The sequence below is a fragment of the Anser anser genome, assembly GCF_964211835.1.
Source record: "Anser anser genome assembly, chromosome: 9".
In the NCBI taxonomy this organism is placed as follows: Eukaryota; Metazoa; Chordata; class Aves; order Anseriformes; family Anatidae; genus Anser; species Anser anser.
The window spans coordinates 23408935-23424839 of record NC_139729.1 but is presented as its reverse complement, the minus strand read 5'-3'; the positions used below and the strand labels follow the sequence as shown (position 1 = coordinate 23424839).

General features: G+C 40.4%; 1 protein-coding gene across 1 annotated transcript in view; it reads left to right on the top strand.

Annotated features, from left to right (window-relative positions):
• FNDC3B (fibronectin type III domain containing 3B) overlaps positions 1-13989 on the top strand; it is a 183740-nt gene extending 169751 nt beyond the window's left edge. Inside the window, exons 25-26 of the mRNA XM_083848894.1 lie at positions 2473-2600; positions 10554-13989. Of these exons, the coding sequence (XP_083705020.1) occupies positions 2473-2600; positions 10554-10865 (440 nt within the window). The 3' untranslated portion in view covers positions 10866-13989. The remainder of the gene's footprint in view (positions 1-2472; positions 2601-10553) is intronic.
• The last annotated feature ends 1916 nt before the right edge of the window (positions 13990-15905 follow it).

Below are 15905 nucleotides of genomic sequence, written 5' to 3'. Positions count from 1 at the left end.
ATGCAGGGAGCAGATTTGTTATATTGGTTGTCAGATAAGCTAAAATCAGATGCCATGATAACCTTTTTTTTTTTTCTGTGTTCTTAAAACTAATTTTTCAAGCTGTACTATTTACTATGAAAAACAGTAACTGTTAGTTTGTCAGAGTGGTTTCATTTGTTCCACTGTATTTGGAATCTGGCTTTGCTGATTTTGACACTATTCATGATCTAAGATTTAGAGAGGGGAAAACACTGCTGGGATGTACTGTCCTGTCCCTCGGTTACCTACTCTGAATCACTCTCAGGAGCAACAATGCTCTTGAGTGCAGGGAGAGCATCAGGAGATTGGCTTCAGACACTAAAATCAGCGTATGTGAGAATCCCACCTTTGTTCCCACCTTGCTTTCTCCCGGGCTTTGGCATTTGTTTCAGTGCTGTTTCTGGAAGAAGATAGCTGTATCTGTTTGGTGTAAAGCTCAAGCGTAAATTACACTTACTCAATGGTGAATTATCCTGATTCAGCATATTGCGCAGTTGTCCTGATGTCAGATACACTACCCAAAAAAGGAAGCTCGTGCTAGGTTAACCAGGCTCGCTAGCACATGCTAAGCCTACGTTACTGTTGTCTCCACTCCTCTTAGCAGCACTAACTGGCTAAAGCTAGCGCAGGCATGCACTGTAGTCACAGTCTCATTCTGATGGACAGAAATCCATTTTAGTAAGTTCAGCTCTCACTTAGGTTTTTGTTTTGTTTTGAGCTGCCTGAGTACTGAGTCCTTGTTAAAGGTGACTCACACCGAGGACTGAATATCATGCCATTAAGACAGGGTGCAAATACTGGGTTGTGTGTGGGATGGGACCACAGGTACATGACAAAACACTGGCTGTAAGAGAGAAAAGGGCACAGCAAACACTGTGTTAGTGAACGCTGCCGTGAGAAGGTAATGCTACAGGGAAAAGAGATCCATTGAAGCAGCCAACAACATAACCATGTGGATTCCCTTCTGTGTTCAGAGCAATACAGAGGAATGTATGCCATAAACTTTGCTCTCTGGGTATCAGAAGCACATGTTTATTCTGTAAAGAAGCCTACTTACTCAGTAATGCCAACCCTAAAACAGAATATTGATAATGGCAGTTTTGTAAGTGTCAGACAAAAATCTACGTGTATCAGGGGAAGGGAACAAAGAGGAGGGAAAATCATTGAGAAAGTTGTTGTCAGCTGAAATGAAGGTGTCTATTATCAGTCTCTCAACGCAGGCAGATGTGCAGAGAGAAACAAGCAAATATTGATGACATTTGGGTCTGCGTATGATTCATGTGTTCCTCTTGGGTGGTAGCAAATTAATCTAGAATTCATATAATGTATGCGGCCGCAACAGCGTTTGTTTCCTTGATAGATTCTCCTGTTGTCTGTTTTCATGGGCTGTGAGCCTGCGTTGCCTTTAACGAGCTCATGGCCTTGCACGTGCACACGTTAACCGCTTGGTGAAGTGTTTAGCACCAGTGTTTCTCCCAGTTTCATTTTTTGGTCATGTGCTTTCTTGTTCTGCCTGATGAATATGTTGGTGGAGCCCAAATGCTGTCACAGCTGCCTTCCAGTGGCAGATGTTTAGCTGTACATATAAACACAGCTGCTCTGCTCGGCTCACCTGCACGCTTGCTGTTGGGCACAGCACAGCATCTTCTGGCTTTCGGCTGGTGAGAGATCTGCTCACCAGGAAGGCAGCGTTTTAACAGCTGATAAGTGGAGTTTCTTGGAATTCCAGTGAAAGCACAAGTCTAAGCCTTGTTAAAACTACCAGGTTTGATCACCTGAATTTCAGGCTCGGAATTATTCACAAGTCCAAGTATTTAAAATTATGCTTGTACTCCTGGTTCCCAGGCTGGACTTAATCTCAAATACAGATTATTTAAATTCTTACATTTAGGACATTTAAATGTCTTCTGACATTCCTTCTCTCATTTTTCCTGAATGAAATATTTGATACTAGTGCTGTCTTTCAATGATGTGTGGCTGGCTGCCTTAGGGCATGGGAAGAATACACAAACATCTCCGCTGGTACAGGTGATTGCTCAGAACTTCATGAAATTGCTGCTTTTATTAATGCCAGTGTAATTCCTGAGTTGGCTTCTGTTCGAAAAGCCCATTGCATTAATCATCCCCAAATTTCACCAAATTTTCTGTACATACTGTTTGTTGCTGTTTAACACCACAAGAATACAGAACTGCTTATTTCAAGACAGTCTTGCCTGATTTAAGTGAGACTTTTGAGTGACTTAAAAATCCAGCCCTGGTTTTACTTCTTTCATCCAGTTGTGATAGTAATTTGATTTTTGGCCACATAAATACATTATATTGTGCTATTAAACCCATGATGTCCTGAGATTCTCTTTTTAACATGTTGTTATGCTGTAGAGTGCATGTAAAATAAGTAACATTTGAATGAGGTCTTTATATTAAATGCTTATACATTTATTTTTATTGTAGCCCCTCGGGTGACACAGTTGGAAGGAAATGTCTGTGAAATTGCCTGGGAAATGGTCGCACCCATGAAGGGGGATCCTGTTGGTTACATTCTGCAGGTACTGGTTGGAAGAGAATCTGAATATAAGCAGGTAGGAAAACGTTCTCAATTATCTTGTCTAATTGATGGAAGTAGAAACGGTTTTGAACAGTCTCTGGGCTGCTTCTTTCTACTGCGTTGAATTATACCCTATGGTGATGCATCAGGTGAACTTTGGTAAAGACTGAGTCAAAATCAAGAACAGTAGTAGGTTGTTTTCTCCCCCAAGGGATTATATAGAACGCTGTTATCTCACCGGAATGATTTACGCCCTCTCCAGAGATGATTACTGTTTCCAACTGAACTAACCTTTAGAAAGTTACAATTCTGTCCACCCAGGTTTCCTGCTGGTGCTGACTGCTGTCTGAAGATGAGATGAACTAGGTGGCTCATTTTTCCTAATTCACTAAGCTGCTTGCTGGATTTTCAGGGTAGCTCTCAAGACCTTGTATCAAGGATTTCACTCAAGTAGACAACTTTTAATTGGTTTGTTCAGCCATCCCATTCCTGTGTAGGTGTAGATGTATGGATGTGTTACTGCTTTGTATCAGGTGCCTCACAGAGACTGTATGCCTGAAGTATGGCTGATCCTTCCTGACTTGTCTATATTGACTAGAGATCACAAGTGGATGTTTCCCCAGCACATCTGAAATGGAACAACTCATTCATAGCTAAATCTTTCATTTCATCTATCATACCTCTAGCTTTGTTATTTACAGTGCACTTCATCTGGGCCCTGTCTTCTGCCTGTCCTTTCATAAGGATTCCAAATAAGTCAAAATGGGAGAATGAGGTATCTTAAGCCCTAAATTAAATTCTTAAAAATGTGAATAAGGTGGTACTTTCTTTGCAACTATGCCTTTGCTTCTCTTCAGTCTTATTTTTGAGTGTTACTGCAAATTAATGAGTTATCTAAAATAACATAAACATAAAAGCATATAAGCATAAATGCATAAAAACAATTCGTGTGGGTGCTACATATTCAGAAACCTAACCATTGTTTTTGTTGGGAATCGTTGTTGGCACTGTACACGTAACATGACCTCTCTTTACTGTGGTGGCCTCTTAGTGGTAAGTGGGTTGAGTGGACCTGTTCTGCTGTTGCTGTTTACAAGTAGCCTCAACACGCAGTCTCCATGTACAGCTTTAGTGAGCATAGCTTCAGTGCTTAAAATGTTCTGGCGATCCTTGTGGAGAACCGGGCACGGCTTCATGTTTCTTTAAGGTAGCTGATGGCTTAATCTTTGTAGCCAAAAAATAATCGTGTGAAAAAACACCAGCAATAAAGGAAATTAAAAGTAGTCTTCAGGGTCTGATATTGGTTTTAGTTTCTCATAACCACATGAAGCATGACAATGCTGAGAGGTGTTTCACTTGTGTTCTCGCAAGTGACTCACTTGGAAGAAGCTCCCGGCTGTGATTCTCAAAGCCTGACACCGTAACTTCTGTGGCTGGACCAGCCGATAACCAGCCGTGGAAGAGGAGAGTTGCACAGCTCACTGTCTCAGAAATCGGCTTCACTGATCGAAGTTATTTATTTATGTTTGTCACCAAATAAAAATTCACTTTTAAAATTACCTTAAAATTTTAACTTTTCAACTAATGAACATAAAAAGCTTTTTTCTCTTACAAGTCCGTAATCCTGTCAATAGTCACATCACTTTATTTGCAGCAATTTAAAGGCAGCTATTTAAGCCAAGACTTTAAAAGGTTTTAACTAGGAAGATGTGTTAAAAATCCATGGAGCCACATCTTGTGCCTGCTCCTAATTAATTTACTTGAGGTGAATATAGCTAATAGTTGACCAAAAAAGTTTTTTTCATTTTAGCTCAAAGGTCTAATTCTTGTTTTCAGGGTTTTAATAAATAAAAGCTTACGAGTGTAAGTTCATGTGCAGGCATCTCCTGGAGTAGAACAAACCAATTAAACTGCAAAGCGTTTACCATCTGTACAAATGACTGCACAGCAGAAATCAAGATGATGGTCGCTGTGAGTCTATTTTGTGTGTGTGAGATGGGAGAATGTTTGATACACGTCTGTGTTCCCCCCCCAGGAAATTCTGCAAAGATTCTGTTATTCTGACAGACATAATAGGAAGATGTCGATAAGCCCGTTGCAGCACTGGCTTTGCATCCATACTGTTCTTACGTATTTTAAACTAGAGCAGTTGTGTTTTATGGACAAGAATGTTGCATGCTTTCCATAATGGATTTGAGTCTTTCCAAAAGAAAGATCCTATCATCACGAAAACTGAGTTAGATCTTTTTCACGATGATTGTGTTTGACATGTGAAAACACAACCATATCCCGCGACTATTTGGGGAACAGTTGTGCACAGAGTGGGACAGTGCTGAGCGTGGAGTCTGCTTGGACTCCTAAAGGAAGCTCATGCAACTTGTCCCTCAAGCTGCATGGTTGTGATACTTATTATTCCTGGAAGAATTTTATACTATGGATCTTGACCCAGTTGTTTGCTCAGAAGCCCTCCAGAAGATGCAGAATGTGTTGTTCTTCCATATTAATTTCATTCAGAGAAGAGAAAATCCACGTGGGCACGCTGTGCTGACTAAGCACGAAGTAGCCTGCTTCATGTTTCCTGGCACAGAGTAGGGTGCGTGCTGAAACAAGTGGCTACGTTTCACTTCTCTCGTTCACACAGTGTAGCTCTGCAGGACACCACGCTGATTGTTTTTTCTGGGACTACCTGTGGAACAGTTTAAAGGAGAGCATCGTAACACCTGTCTAGTATGTTTTGTATCTAAAGTGAATGAATATAGCAAACTCACTATGAAGTAAAACTTTAACTGGAGAAAGCCATGTCGCATTGCCATCTGTTAACTCTCCAAGTCTGAGTTCCCTGATCTTCTGCAGTGTATGTACGTCTTAGGGATGCTCTCGAGAGATGTAAGAACACCTAGGAGGAACCCACTGTGCTGTACTTGTGCCTCATTTATGTTGTAGAAACACATACAGACTATATAAAATAATAATTTTCATTAACATACAAAATATGTGAAATTGCTTTAGCATCTCCTTCCCCTGCTGCAAATTTAGCCACTGACATGCTTCTGGGTAAAGCTCCTGCTCCTGTAGTTTCTGATCATCACACCTGAACTGCCTGCCTCTACTTGTAGCCGCATGGATGCAGCCCTCCACATCCCGTAAGCCACCCTTCCTCTGCCATCTGACCTTGCAGAGGTGGTGTCAAAGTACTCAAACCCCCTTTCTTTCAGACTACAGGCATCCCTGCCCTCTTCTGGATGAACTCGTGGGTAAATATTTCTCTACTGAGAATTGTGTCTGATGAATTTGATTTGCAGGAGGTAAACAGATAGTAATGTGGCTACCTAAACGGCATGTTAAAAATATTGAATGCTCTTTTTCCTATTTCTTGAGCAATATGTTCTTTTTTTTGTGTATTTGTAGGCTTTATTTGGATACATCAGAAAGCAGTGCCATGTGACATTACAGTTCCTTTTAGGAAATCAGATCTTCCTTGTTTACAAGTCAGGAAGTAAACCACTGCAAACTCCAGGAGTCGCTGGCTGAGATTGGATTTTGTGTGTCCTGCAGTTTTGTCTGACAGAGTTTATTCAGTTAGAACTTAGCTTCCAGTTGTGTTGAAATCATCCTCAGCTTTGCATAGGTTTAACCTCAAGTGAGTGCAAGGGGCTGGGTTGTGCAGCACAAGCAGGTGAAGTTTGGGATAATGTTCTCTTAGCACACGGCAGCCTAAGATTTGGTTTCCTACATGAACAGATTTGGGGATCAAATCACTAAGGAGCCAACTCTTCATAAGAGATGTCCGAGGGAAATGAGAATGCCAAGTTTTAAAGCTCGTTCATCCTTAAATCATTGCCTGTGAGGAAAAAAAAAATTACGTTTGAAATTTCTGAGAATTTGGAGGCAATTGTGTTTCATGAGCTTCTGCCACAACTGTACTGGGAAGAAAACTGTCCCTAAATGTTTTCCAAATGAAAGTAAATGCATTGGAAAAATGTGAAACGTCCCAGCAGCGCAGTGGAAAGGCTGCTGAAGTCCCGAGGGCCTTTCTGCACCAAGAGGTGGATGCCTGGGAGAATCCAGTCGATGTTACCAAGCTCTGATTTTTATTGTTGTTTGTGCTCTGTTTCAGACTCAGTACACACACAATCTCTGAAACACACTCAGTGCACTGTTAATTTGTTTAAAGTTCTGATCCACAAATCCATGTTTTTCCTTCTCTGTTTTAAATAGCAAGTCAAAGGCACTCATCCTGGTTACAAGCCAGAATAATATGTATAACATGCATTGGCATTTAGTCTTTGTGCTATTTATGTAGAGTATTTTCTCTGCCTCCTGATGCCAGATTTGTGTAATGAGACGGAACAAATAATTTACTTTTGTTAGAGAATGTAAGTGCAGCCCACCTCCTGTCCACGCAGCTCTAAAGTGTTCCAGACCATCTTAGCAGTGGAGTGAGTGACACTGATTATGAGTCTGGATAAAAGAAGAAGCCCAGACTGTTTCTTACAGAGAAATCTGTCAAATGACTTAGAAGAAATAAAACCTTTCAAGTGGGCATGCTTTCTAAATAAATTGAAACCTGCCTCTGTTTCTTGATTACCATACAAAACAGGCTTGTATTAATTATTAAATACAGTGGTCATTGCAATGGAGTACAAGCACCACATAAGGCTATCTTACACTTCCCAGTGTGTTGCTTATAGAGCAATTGTGGCTGTCATATTTTTATTGTTTGGAGAAGATTGAGGAGTTTTGGAATTATTTAATGACATCTGTGAAACGGAGAAATACTTGCCTACAGGAATTCTCTAGGCTCTCTATTTTGATCAACAGTATCAAGTGCCGTAAGGGGCTTCAGCAGTGGTTTATTACTTGTGATGATATTTTCACTGAGGGAGCAAGGCAAAAAGCTCATCATGTTTTTATTATATTCTCAGGTGCCTAAACAGAAGAGCTGTTTCTAGGAACTGAAAGCGATAAATTGGGTAGACTCTTTACTCTGACTTGGTGGCCACCAAAGCAGTGTGATATATATATATATATATATGCTGCTTTACACAATCATATTGGGTTTAATCTTTGCATAGCAAGTTCAAAGGCCTTGTACATAATTGTCAAATTAAAAATTAAATTACTTTTTGTTGTTGTTGTTGTTGCTGTGTATGTGAAGTCTGATCACAGAGTGTAACTGCATTAACAGCCAAGCATATGTGTTTGTGCTCAGGGCATTCTGCCCTAGATTAGCATGGTCCGAGAGGCACTAAGGCAGACAAAATTCAGCATGGGCACTAAGGCAGGCAAAACTGAGCTCAGGCCAGTAGTGCCTTCTGTTGCATAGCCCTCGAGGGCGCTCGCTGCAGCCAGTTGTGCAGGATGCAGAGGCTGCTGTCCGAAGGGATGATAATTAAGCACAAGAATCGTTTGCCTGTTGCTGAGAAGGGCCATAGCTCCACTGGTGCTAACAGTCTTCACCGAAAGCAGGACAATTTCCACCACCTTCCTAGCTCTAGCACAGGAGATGGTTTGTCTTTATCAGCATTGAATATTCATGTAGCCAGTGTACTTTTGACTGTTCCTCAAGCTTTCTTTAAAGATGCACCCTTCTCTCACTTGGCTGACTGGCTTTTTTCTGAGAAGTACTGTTGAGTAGCTGTCTTGAATGGCCATCTGTATTTATTAGACTGTAATGAAGATACAAGTCTTTGATTTAGCTGACCTTAGCCAGTTACCAGTTTACACCGGTATTCACCACCCTGACACACCGAAACAAGTAACAGAAACAATTAACTGCAGAGGTTTTTTTCAGTGCAAAGACAGGTTGTATAGATCCAATCCCTAGTATCTGTGAAATGTGCTTTTTGGAAGTGTAGATGGTACTTTCTAAATTAAAATTCAGTTTTTGGATTTTACCGGATTTTTGTTTTGTTTTAGAAGTAGTGTTGTTTGTGGCAAATGAATTACTTTATGGCAAAGACACGTGGAACTCCTCTGATGATGCATTTTGAAAGGAAGTTAATAGTGACAACAGCACCAAAAATACACATTGCTTACAGCTGTGTTGTACAGCTTTGGGTTGTGATGTCTTAGAGACTACAGAAATGCGGGGCTAGCTAAGGCCCTGAAGTAGAAGAATTCTGATGGGTCTGGTGGAGGAACGTTTCCAATTGCCATTGGAAAATACAGTGGCAGGGACTTTCTTGATAAGAGGTATGCTTTGCAAACAGATGTTTCAGCCTTCACATTAATTCTGTGGGCAGCTACAGTGCTTGTAATTGTTTTTCCTGTGATGTATTACTGTACCTTAATGGCTTGCTTCTTGGTGGCTTTGGGAAGATGAGCAAAGATTGCAAGAAAGGCAGTGGCGTGTAGCTTTGGTTAATTGCAGACATTTACAGCATGAATTCGTTGTGCTCCTGTCACTTGAGCTAGAATGAACTTCCTGTGAATGCTGAGCGTACGTGATGAAGGTGAAATAATTTTGTTGAAGCGCTGCTTCTTGCTTTACGTCTTGGGGCCAGGAACCAGCTTGCTACTGGAGTTCTTCGTCTGGAACCTCAGTCACCGTCATTCAAACTGTATTTGGAAAAATTGTGGAAGTTTAAAAGTTTAAAAGGAGGAGAGAAAATGAATGGAAGGAAAACCTTGATATTTTGTCCTAGACCTTTCCAGGCAATCAGACTGGCTTCCTAACTGAAGGATGAGTCTCAGGGGTACGCATGGGCAGGAAAGTTGCGTTCTTTAAGTGGTGTTTAGCTGAGTCTGTCTCATTTTGATTTTTTTTTTTTTCCTACCCTGGAGTAACACACAGGAAGTCCTCTGTCGGCTCAGTTTTAATTTCCCTCGTTACCTTCTCTCAGCCAGAGCTCTTTACCTTCGGGAGGGCAGAGAAGCACTCAGCTTCCTGCTCCTGCTGTGAAGAGAAGGAAACCGGTGAAATGAGTAAAGGAAGAAGCATCCAAAGTTGAGGGTTTTTTTTTTTCTAGGAGATAAAAGCACTTTGTGACACCTTGTTTTTTATTTAATAAAATACCAGTTTCAGCAACCCTGCGTTATATAAATTGTTGACTGGTTATTTGTTTTCAGAGTTCATAAGTGTTTCCAGTGGTCTTTTTCCATTTAAGTCGCAAAACTCTGAGATACTCAGTTCTCTCTCTTCTTTCTCATACTGTGACTCATGCTCTGAGTCATAAGTTACCTACATTTGATTAGCATAAATACATCATGGATTTTGGATTGTTAAAGAACAAAATACAATGCAACCAAGAGGAGCTTTTTATACCTTAATAATATTTTATTGTTTCCACAATTCAAAAGTGTAATTTCTGGCATAATTGCTGACTCTTGAGAGAAATGTGAGGAAAGTATATTAAAATAGTATTTGTATGATTTTTATGACTGTGCAGTGAATGTCTTGCAATAAACTTAGTTTGCATATTTTCTTCATTTTGGGGCCAAATACGGTGCTTACGTCTTAGACATTTTAAGCATAAAGTCACATTTTAACAGTACAGAAATATGTTTGTGGTATTTATCACACCCACAGAAGATGAGCATGTCTTGTGTACGATATGTTGCCTGAAGTCTTGTCTGTTCTTGTGTGCGTGCAGTCTGCTGAGCTCTCTGTGGAGACCTGCCATGGTCGGACGTCTCTGTTCTGTTCCTCTGCGTGCCGCCATTTTGCTGAGGCCTACCCTGACCTCCCGAGAGGCTTCCCTTGAGGCCTGCAGAAACATTTCCTTACCAGACTCAGGCTTGACCTAACTTCCTGGCCCAAATCCTTGCCAAATCTACCTTAATTTATTACAACTTGTGACTTTGTATGAAATGCAGGACCCTTTCATGTACAGGTTTCCTCTGCCTCTACTTAGAACGGACTATTTACACTCATGTTTCACTCAACAAATACGTCATACGCTTCTTGAATTTGTTCTGATATTATGGAAAAGCGGAGGTGGTTCTGCTTTTTATATTTAACTGTGCTTGCTGTTTTGTTTTGAAGGTGTACAAGGGAGATGAGACCACGTTCCAAATCTCAGGCCTTCAAGTCAACACAGACTATCGGTTTCGCGTCTGCGTGTGTCGCCGGTGCTTGGATACCTCACAGGAACTTAGTGGACCTTTCAGCCCATCCGTTGCCTTTATGCTTCAGCGAAACGAGATCATGCTTGCGGGAGAAATGGGAAGCATAGATAATCCTAAGATAAAGAACATGATTCCTACTGATGAACAGTTTGCAGCCCTCATCGTTCTTGGCTTTGCAAGTTTGTCAATTATATTCGCCTGTATATTACAATACTTCTTTATGAAGTAGAGAATTCAATGGAAGTTTGAGATACAAATTTAACTAATGCTACGCATTATAATCCACACATTTATTCAGATATTCCTTTTTGAAATCCTTTTGTTCTACCATGCATTTTATATACTTCTCTTGTTTTTACAGTTCTAGCTTGAAGAAAGATAAATCAGTGTTTTGATGCACCTTTTTGAAATTCAAAACTAGGAAGTGGTCAAACTGGAGAAACAAGCAAACCAGATACCAAAAGCAAGATTTTTTTCTTTCACAGTTTCAAAAATGTCACCAATTTGCCTTGTCATCGTGGTTTTGTTTTTGTTTTCACTGAAGTTCTTACAGTCTCTTATTTTATCTTACTATTTAGGAAATTTTAATTGAATCACTTTTTTGTTTCTTCTTCTTCTCCTAAACATTAGTCACAAGTGTGTATAGTGGTAAGACTAGAATACAGTGTTAGTCAGCAATACCAGGTCTTCATTGAACAGTATTAGCAATGTTGCCTATGAATTAGTCACTACATTTGCCCCATTTTTTCAAGATAAAAATAAATTGTTATTTTAACTGCTTAGTGCATTTAAATCGGAACAGTATCCTGCAGTCTAAAAACCTGTTATTGTTACAGTTACAACACTATGAACTGCCTGTATAAGAAATCAAGTAACCAAACTGCATATAAATTATGAAGCATTATAGATTTTTTTTACCATTTTGATTCCTAGCAGTAATTTTAAGTAAGAGGGCATTGTGCAATAGTTAGTTATTCCCATGTTCAGCTATTTAAAAGCTGCTTTAACTTGTCTGTTTGTCACTGTATATAACTATTCCTAATCTAATAGTAGATATTATTCTATTATGTTCAGTCTGATTGATATGATTAGAGCTGGTGACAGCTTACTGCCTCTACTGAATTAGGTGAGATTTACACTAAATGTAAGCAAACTTCACTGTCAGTTGATCTTTTGGTTTTTGGAGGGGTATTGATTTTATAGAACTTTCTTGGAGGTATCAGAAATGGGATCTGTTTATTTTAAGTACCTTAAATGGGTGCCTACATTATTCTTAACACAGGGCTAATCGAAATACTTGGTACATTGCAAAATTGGGACTGGAGTCCTACAGAGGTATAGTCCTCGCTCTTACAGCTGTGTTCCCCCCCCCCTCCTACCTGCCTCTTCCGAGACACACATTTTAATCCATCAAGATAGATTTTTTAACTCTTGAGTCATTGGATTATTTATATTAAGTCAACATTGTGCGAGTACCTCAGGGACATAAGTGAGCTGGAGGTGCAAATAGATTCCAAAAGGGTGCAACAGACACAGTGTATTTCCCTGCCTATTGTTTTTGTATATTTTTGCTACTTGGTTTTGCTTTTGTCCTAGCTATTTTGTGCTCTGTCTCCATTGTCTAGGATTCAGTGTCCTGTACTAGCATAATATTCCCTTAACCAAAGTAATGGGGAAAAACAACATTATTTTTGTTTTAGGTTTATTTATACTATATACTGCATACAGTACTTTAAATACCAATTACAGTGCAATCTTTTATTTATTGTAAAAAAATAAAAAATAAAAAGTGTACTTATGTACTAATTCCCCTCCCCACCCCCTGTAGCATGTTATATTTTGTCTGTTTTATACTGTTGTACTTTAGGTCAACTTTTTACCTGGCAGCATTCCTAGTATTATTAATCTTCTTACATTTTCTTGTGTTTTTGAAGATGGGAGCATCTAGTACATTAAATGCCAAAAAACATTATCAGTGATTCAAACGTTTACATGTATCCAAAAACATAATCATCTCTGGAAAGAAAGTGCTAAGATCAATGAATTATTCTGTGTGCCTCTCTAGATGTAGCAAATATTAGAAATGTTCTGTATTTTGTTATTGACTATAATTAGTTTAATTTAGCCTTGCAAACTAATGGCATTGAGCTAAATATATATATTTTTTTGTTTTTGCCAAAGTCATGGCTTGTCAAATTTATTTACATCTTATTTAAATTTATTTGTGATATGAAACTTTGTGACCTTGCATCTGTATTTTGTGAGCAAAGCATAGACAGCTGTTTTCAATGGAGGGGTGGGGAAAGTGTATTTTTTAAAACCATGAAAAGACTGCTAGTTTGGAAACCCAGAAATCTGAGTAGAGTCCCGTTTTTATTTTTGGAGTATTGTTTCAGCAGTGCTGCTATTAAACCCAAGCTTGACATCTTTTTTTAAAAAAGAAAAATTGAAAAAAAAAAACTTGCTTTATGTAATTTGATCAATTTTGAAAGCTTGCAGTACGAAGATACTAAAAGCAGCAAGCAGAAGCGCAGAGAGAAGCGATCTGTTAGACTTCAAGCATTTCTGTCAGTGCCAACCTGTTCAGTTCCCTGTGCAATCATGCTCGTGACAATGCCCACTCCAACCCCGGGGTTAACGAAGTGTTCTGCAGGAGTTGGAGCAGGCCCTAAATCAGTTACCTTGGCATTATTTTAGTTCGTATTTTCTGCCATAGTGAACTGGCTGTGGTTCATGTATTAACATCACAGATCATAAACCGTTTCTGTTTGGGTTTCCATTCCCGCAGTTTGCTGATGCCTTGTCTTCCCATATGTCTTTTTGCCCTGTGATCCGGTGGCATCAGGCACTGAATCAACTCCAAGAGCTCTCTGCTCTCAAAGAAATAATGAACACACACACACAAAAAGGTAGAATGAAACACTAAATATTTACAGCCCTTAAGGAAGGAGAGAGACGTTTTTATATTGTTCTGCCTTTTTCTTTATGAACTTGAAATGTTTTCTAATCCTGTTTGTTGGCTACAGTAGTTCAGTATTCAGTGTCACGATTGAGAAGTGCCCTAACTGAATGTGTATGAACCTTATCCTTGCACAGTTCTTTAAATTGAAAAAAAAAAAAAAAGTTTTTACCTCACTATGGGAACATACATTCCAAGCTTTTCAACTTTAAAAAAAAAATAATCATAAGTTTTCTTGTATTGTAAATTTTAGACTATTTCATACGCATTGTATTAAAACTGCCATATCAATTTTAATGTATAGATTTTGCAAATACTACACTATGTATGTAAGACTTAACTGTATCTGTAGTGTATATGTAATATATTTATGCCCAATAAATGTTTTAATTCTTTCTGATATTACCAGGAGTTTTCTTCACTGAATACTGTCCTTTCAGTCTGGTAGGGTGGCCCTTTCTGGTACTCAGGTGATGTTACTGCAACCGAAAGCAGGAGTGAGAATCCCAAGTTTAACTGGGGACGTTTCTGATTTGTAGTTGGAAAGGTTTTCATCATTTATGAAGCGCTTGCTGGTGCAGTTCGGTGCCCCGGGTCTCCCTGCAGGGCTGCACCCCAGAGTACAGAGGGCAGTTTTTGGGGTGGTTTGTTCTGTAGCGTTGCTGTGGTCTCCCAGATCCTCCACTTTGAGCTTTGGATTAGCTACTTTCACCAGGATGAGCATTTTGGCCTATTTCCGAGCCCCGGTGCTGTCTGGAAGTGGCCATGGCCCTGCGGCCCGGTTCCCCCCCGCAGCCGGAGCCTCTGTTAACAGCCCGACTCTCCCGGCTCAGGGAGAGCACTGCTCAGCGACCCGGCCTTCTGTGGTGGCTTACACAGGTGGCCTGGAAACCTCAGCAGGAGATTTCTGGAGAGTCTGACAGCTGCAGTCTCTGTGGCCGCGCAGAGAAGCCTTTCAGTCCCTTTTCACTCAAGGGATTTAAGCGAGATCTTTTCTAAGACTGAGCTAAATATGTGGCAATTCCATCCCGCCCCTGGAAAGCTGGAGCTTGGCCGTCCCTGAACAGGGCCGTAGCTGCAGCACGAATCTGAAGGCTGCTATAACATTTCAGTGTAAAATCCTCCCCGAGAATATCGAGTTCCTGCTGGAGTGGGCTGGGGTTTGGGAACTGGGAGTGTGGGTGCAGTGCACTCAGCCCTGATCTTTATCTGGGGATTTAGGAGCTGAGTTCTCCTGTGTCCTTTACTGGGTGAGACAAGTTGCTGAGGTGTTTTAGTGACTTCTTCTGAATAGCTTGCCTGAAATTTTAACGTCTGTAAAAATATACCTGGATTTGATGTCTCTGAGTAAATAAACACTTGAAATACCAGAAGTTTTCACTTACCGTTAATTATGCACAATAAATTCAATTACTTGTCATAAAGAATGAAGCCGGTATGTATGCATGTCCTGTGGCAAACACAGTGTTTGTTTTTTAAACAGCTTCTCTTCTTCAAATCACTGCATAAATACAGCATTTTATTTGTTTACTTTTTTCATTACTGCAATTTGCAAACATGAGTGTTTTTCTGAAGGAAATGTAGGGGGTTTTTTTGTTGTTGTTGTTTTTTCCCCTTGGTTGCTCTTTATTTATTTATTTAAACGGTGCTTGTCAAAACAACCTCTCTAATAAATCTTTTAAAGATGTCTGTAGACAGGTAGCCAGCGCTTTCTTACCTGAAGAGCTCTCTTATTTCACCCACTCCTCGGTTCCCAACTCCCATGACCGTCTGTGGATGACGGGGAACAGTGAGAGCCTGGCAAGCCCGGGACAGTGAAGGAGGATTTATGTTCGCCATCCGAGCACTGCGTTGTGTTGTGTTGTAATCGCACACCCAGACTGGACAGGGGTGGGTGGGTAGCACGAACTTTCCCGTGGGCTTTGTTTTATTAATGCACTACAGAGCAAGCAGTATCCCTGCTCGGGCAGGACTGTGTTTAACACCATCTCTTGCCTCTATTGATGTTGGAAAAATATCTGCTTTGAAAAGTTTTGGAACAGAGCCGGGGCTTGTATTTCTAGATATTTCCGTGGCCTTACAACTGACCTCTGGGCTCGTGTGGAGCCGACCGAGGCCGGCAGGCCGTGCCCCACCTCGCAAACCGAGCAATCTCCAGGTCCGCCTGCAGCCGAGCGTGGTCACCGGGCTGGAGGCTGCTGTTTCTATAGCAGCAGCAATTCTGTCTCCTCTCGGTAATCAAAGAGCCTGCTCGAAAACGAATCAGGTAAAATTTGTTGTGGTCTTGTCTTCAGCCGCTGTCACCAGTTG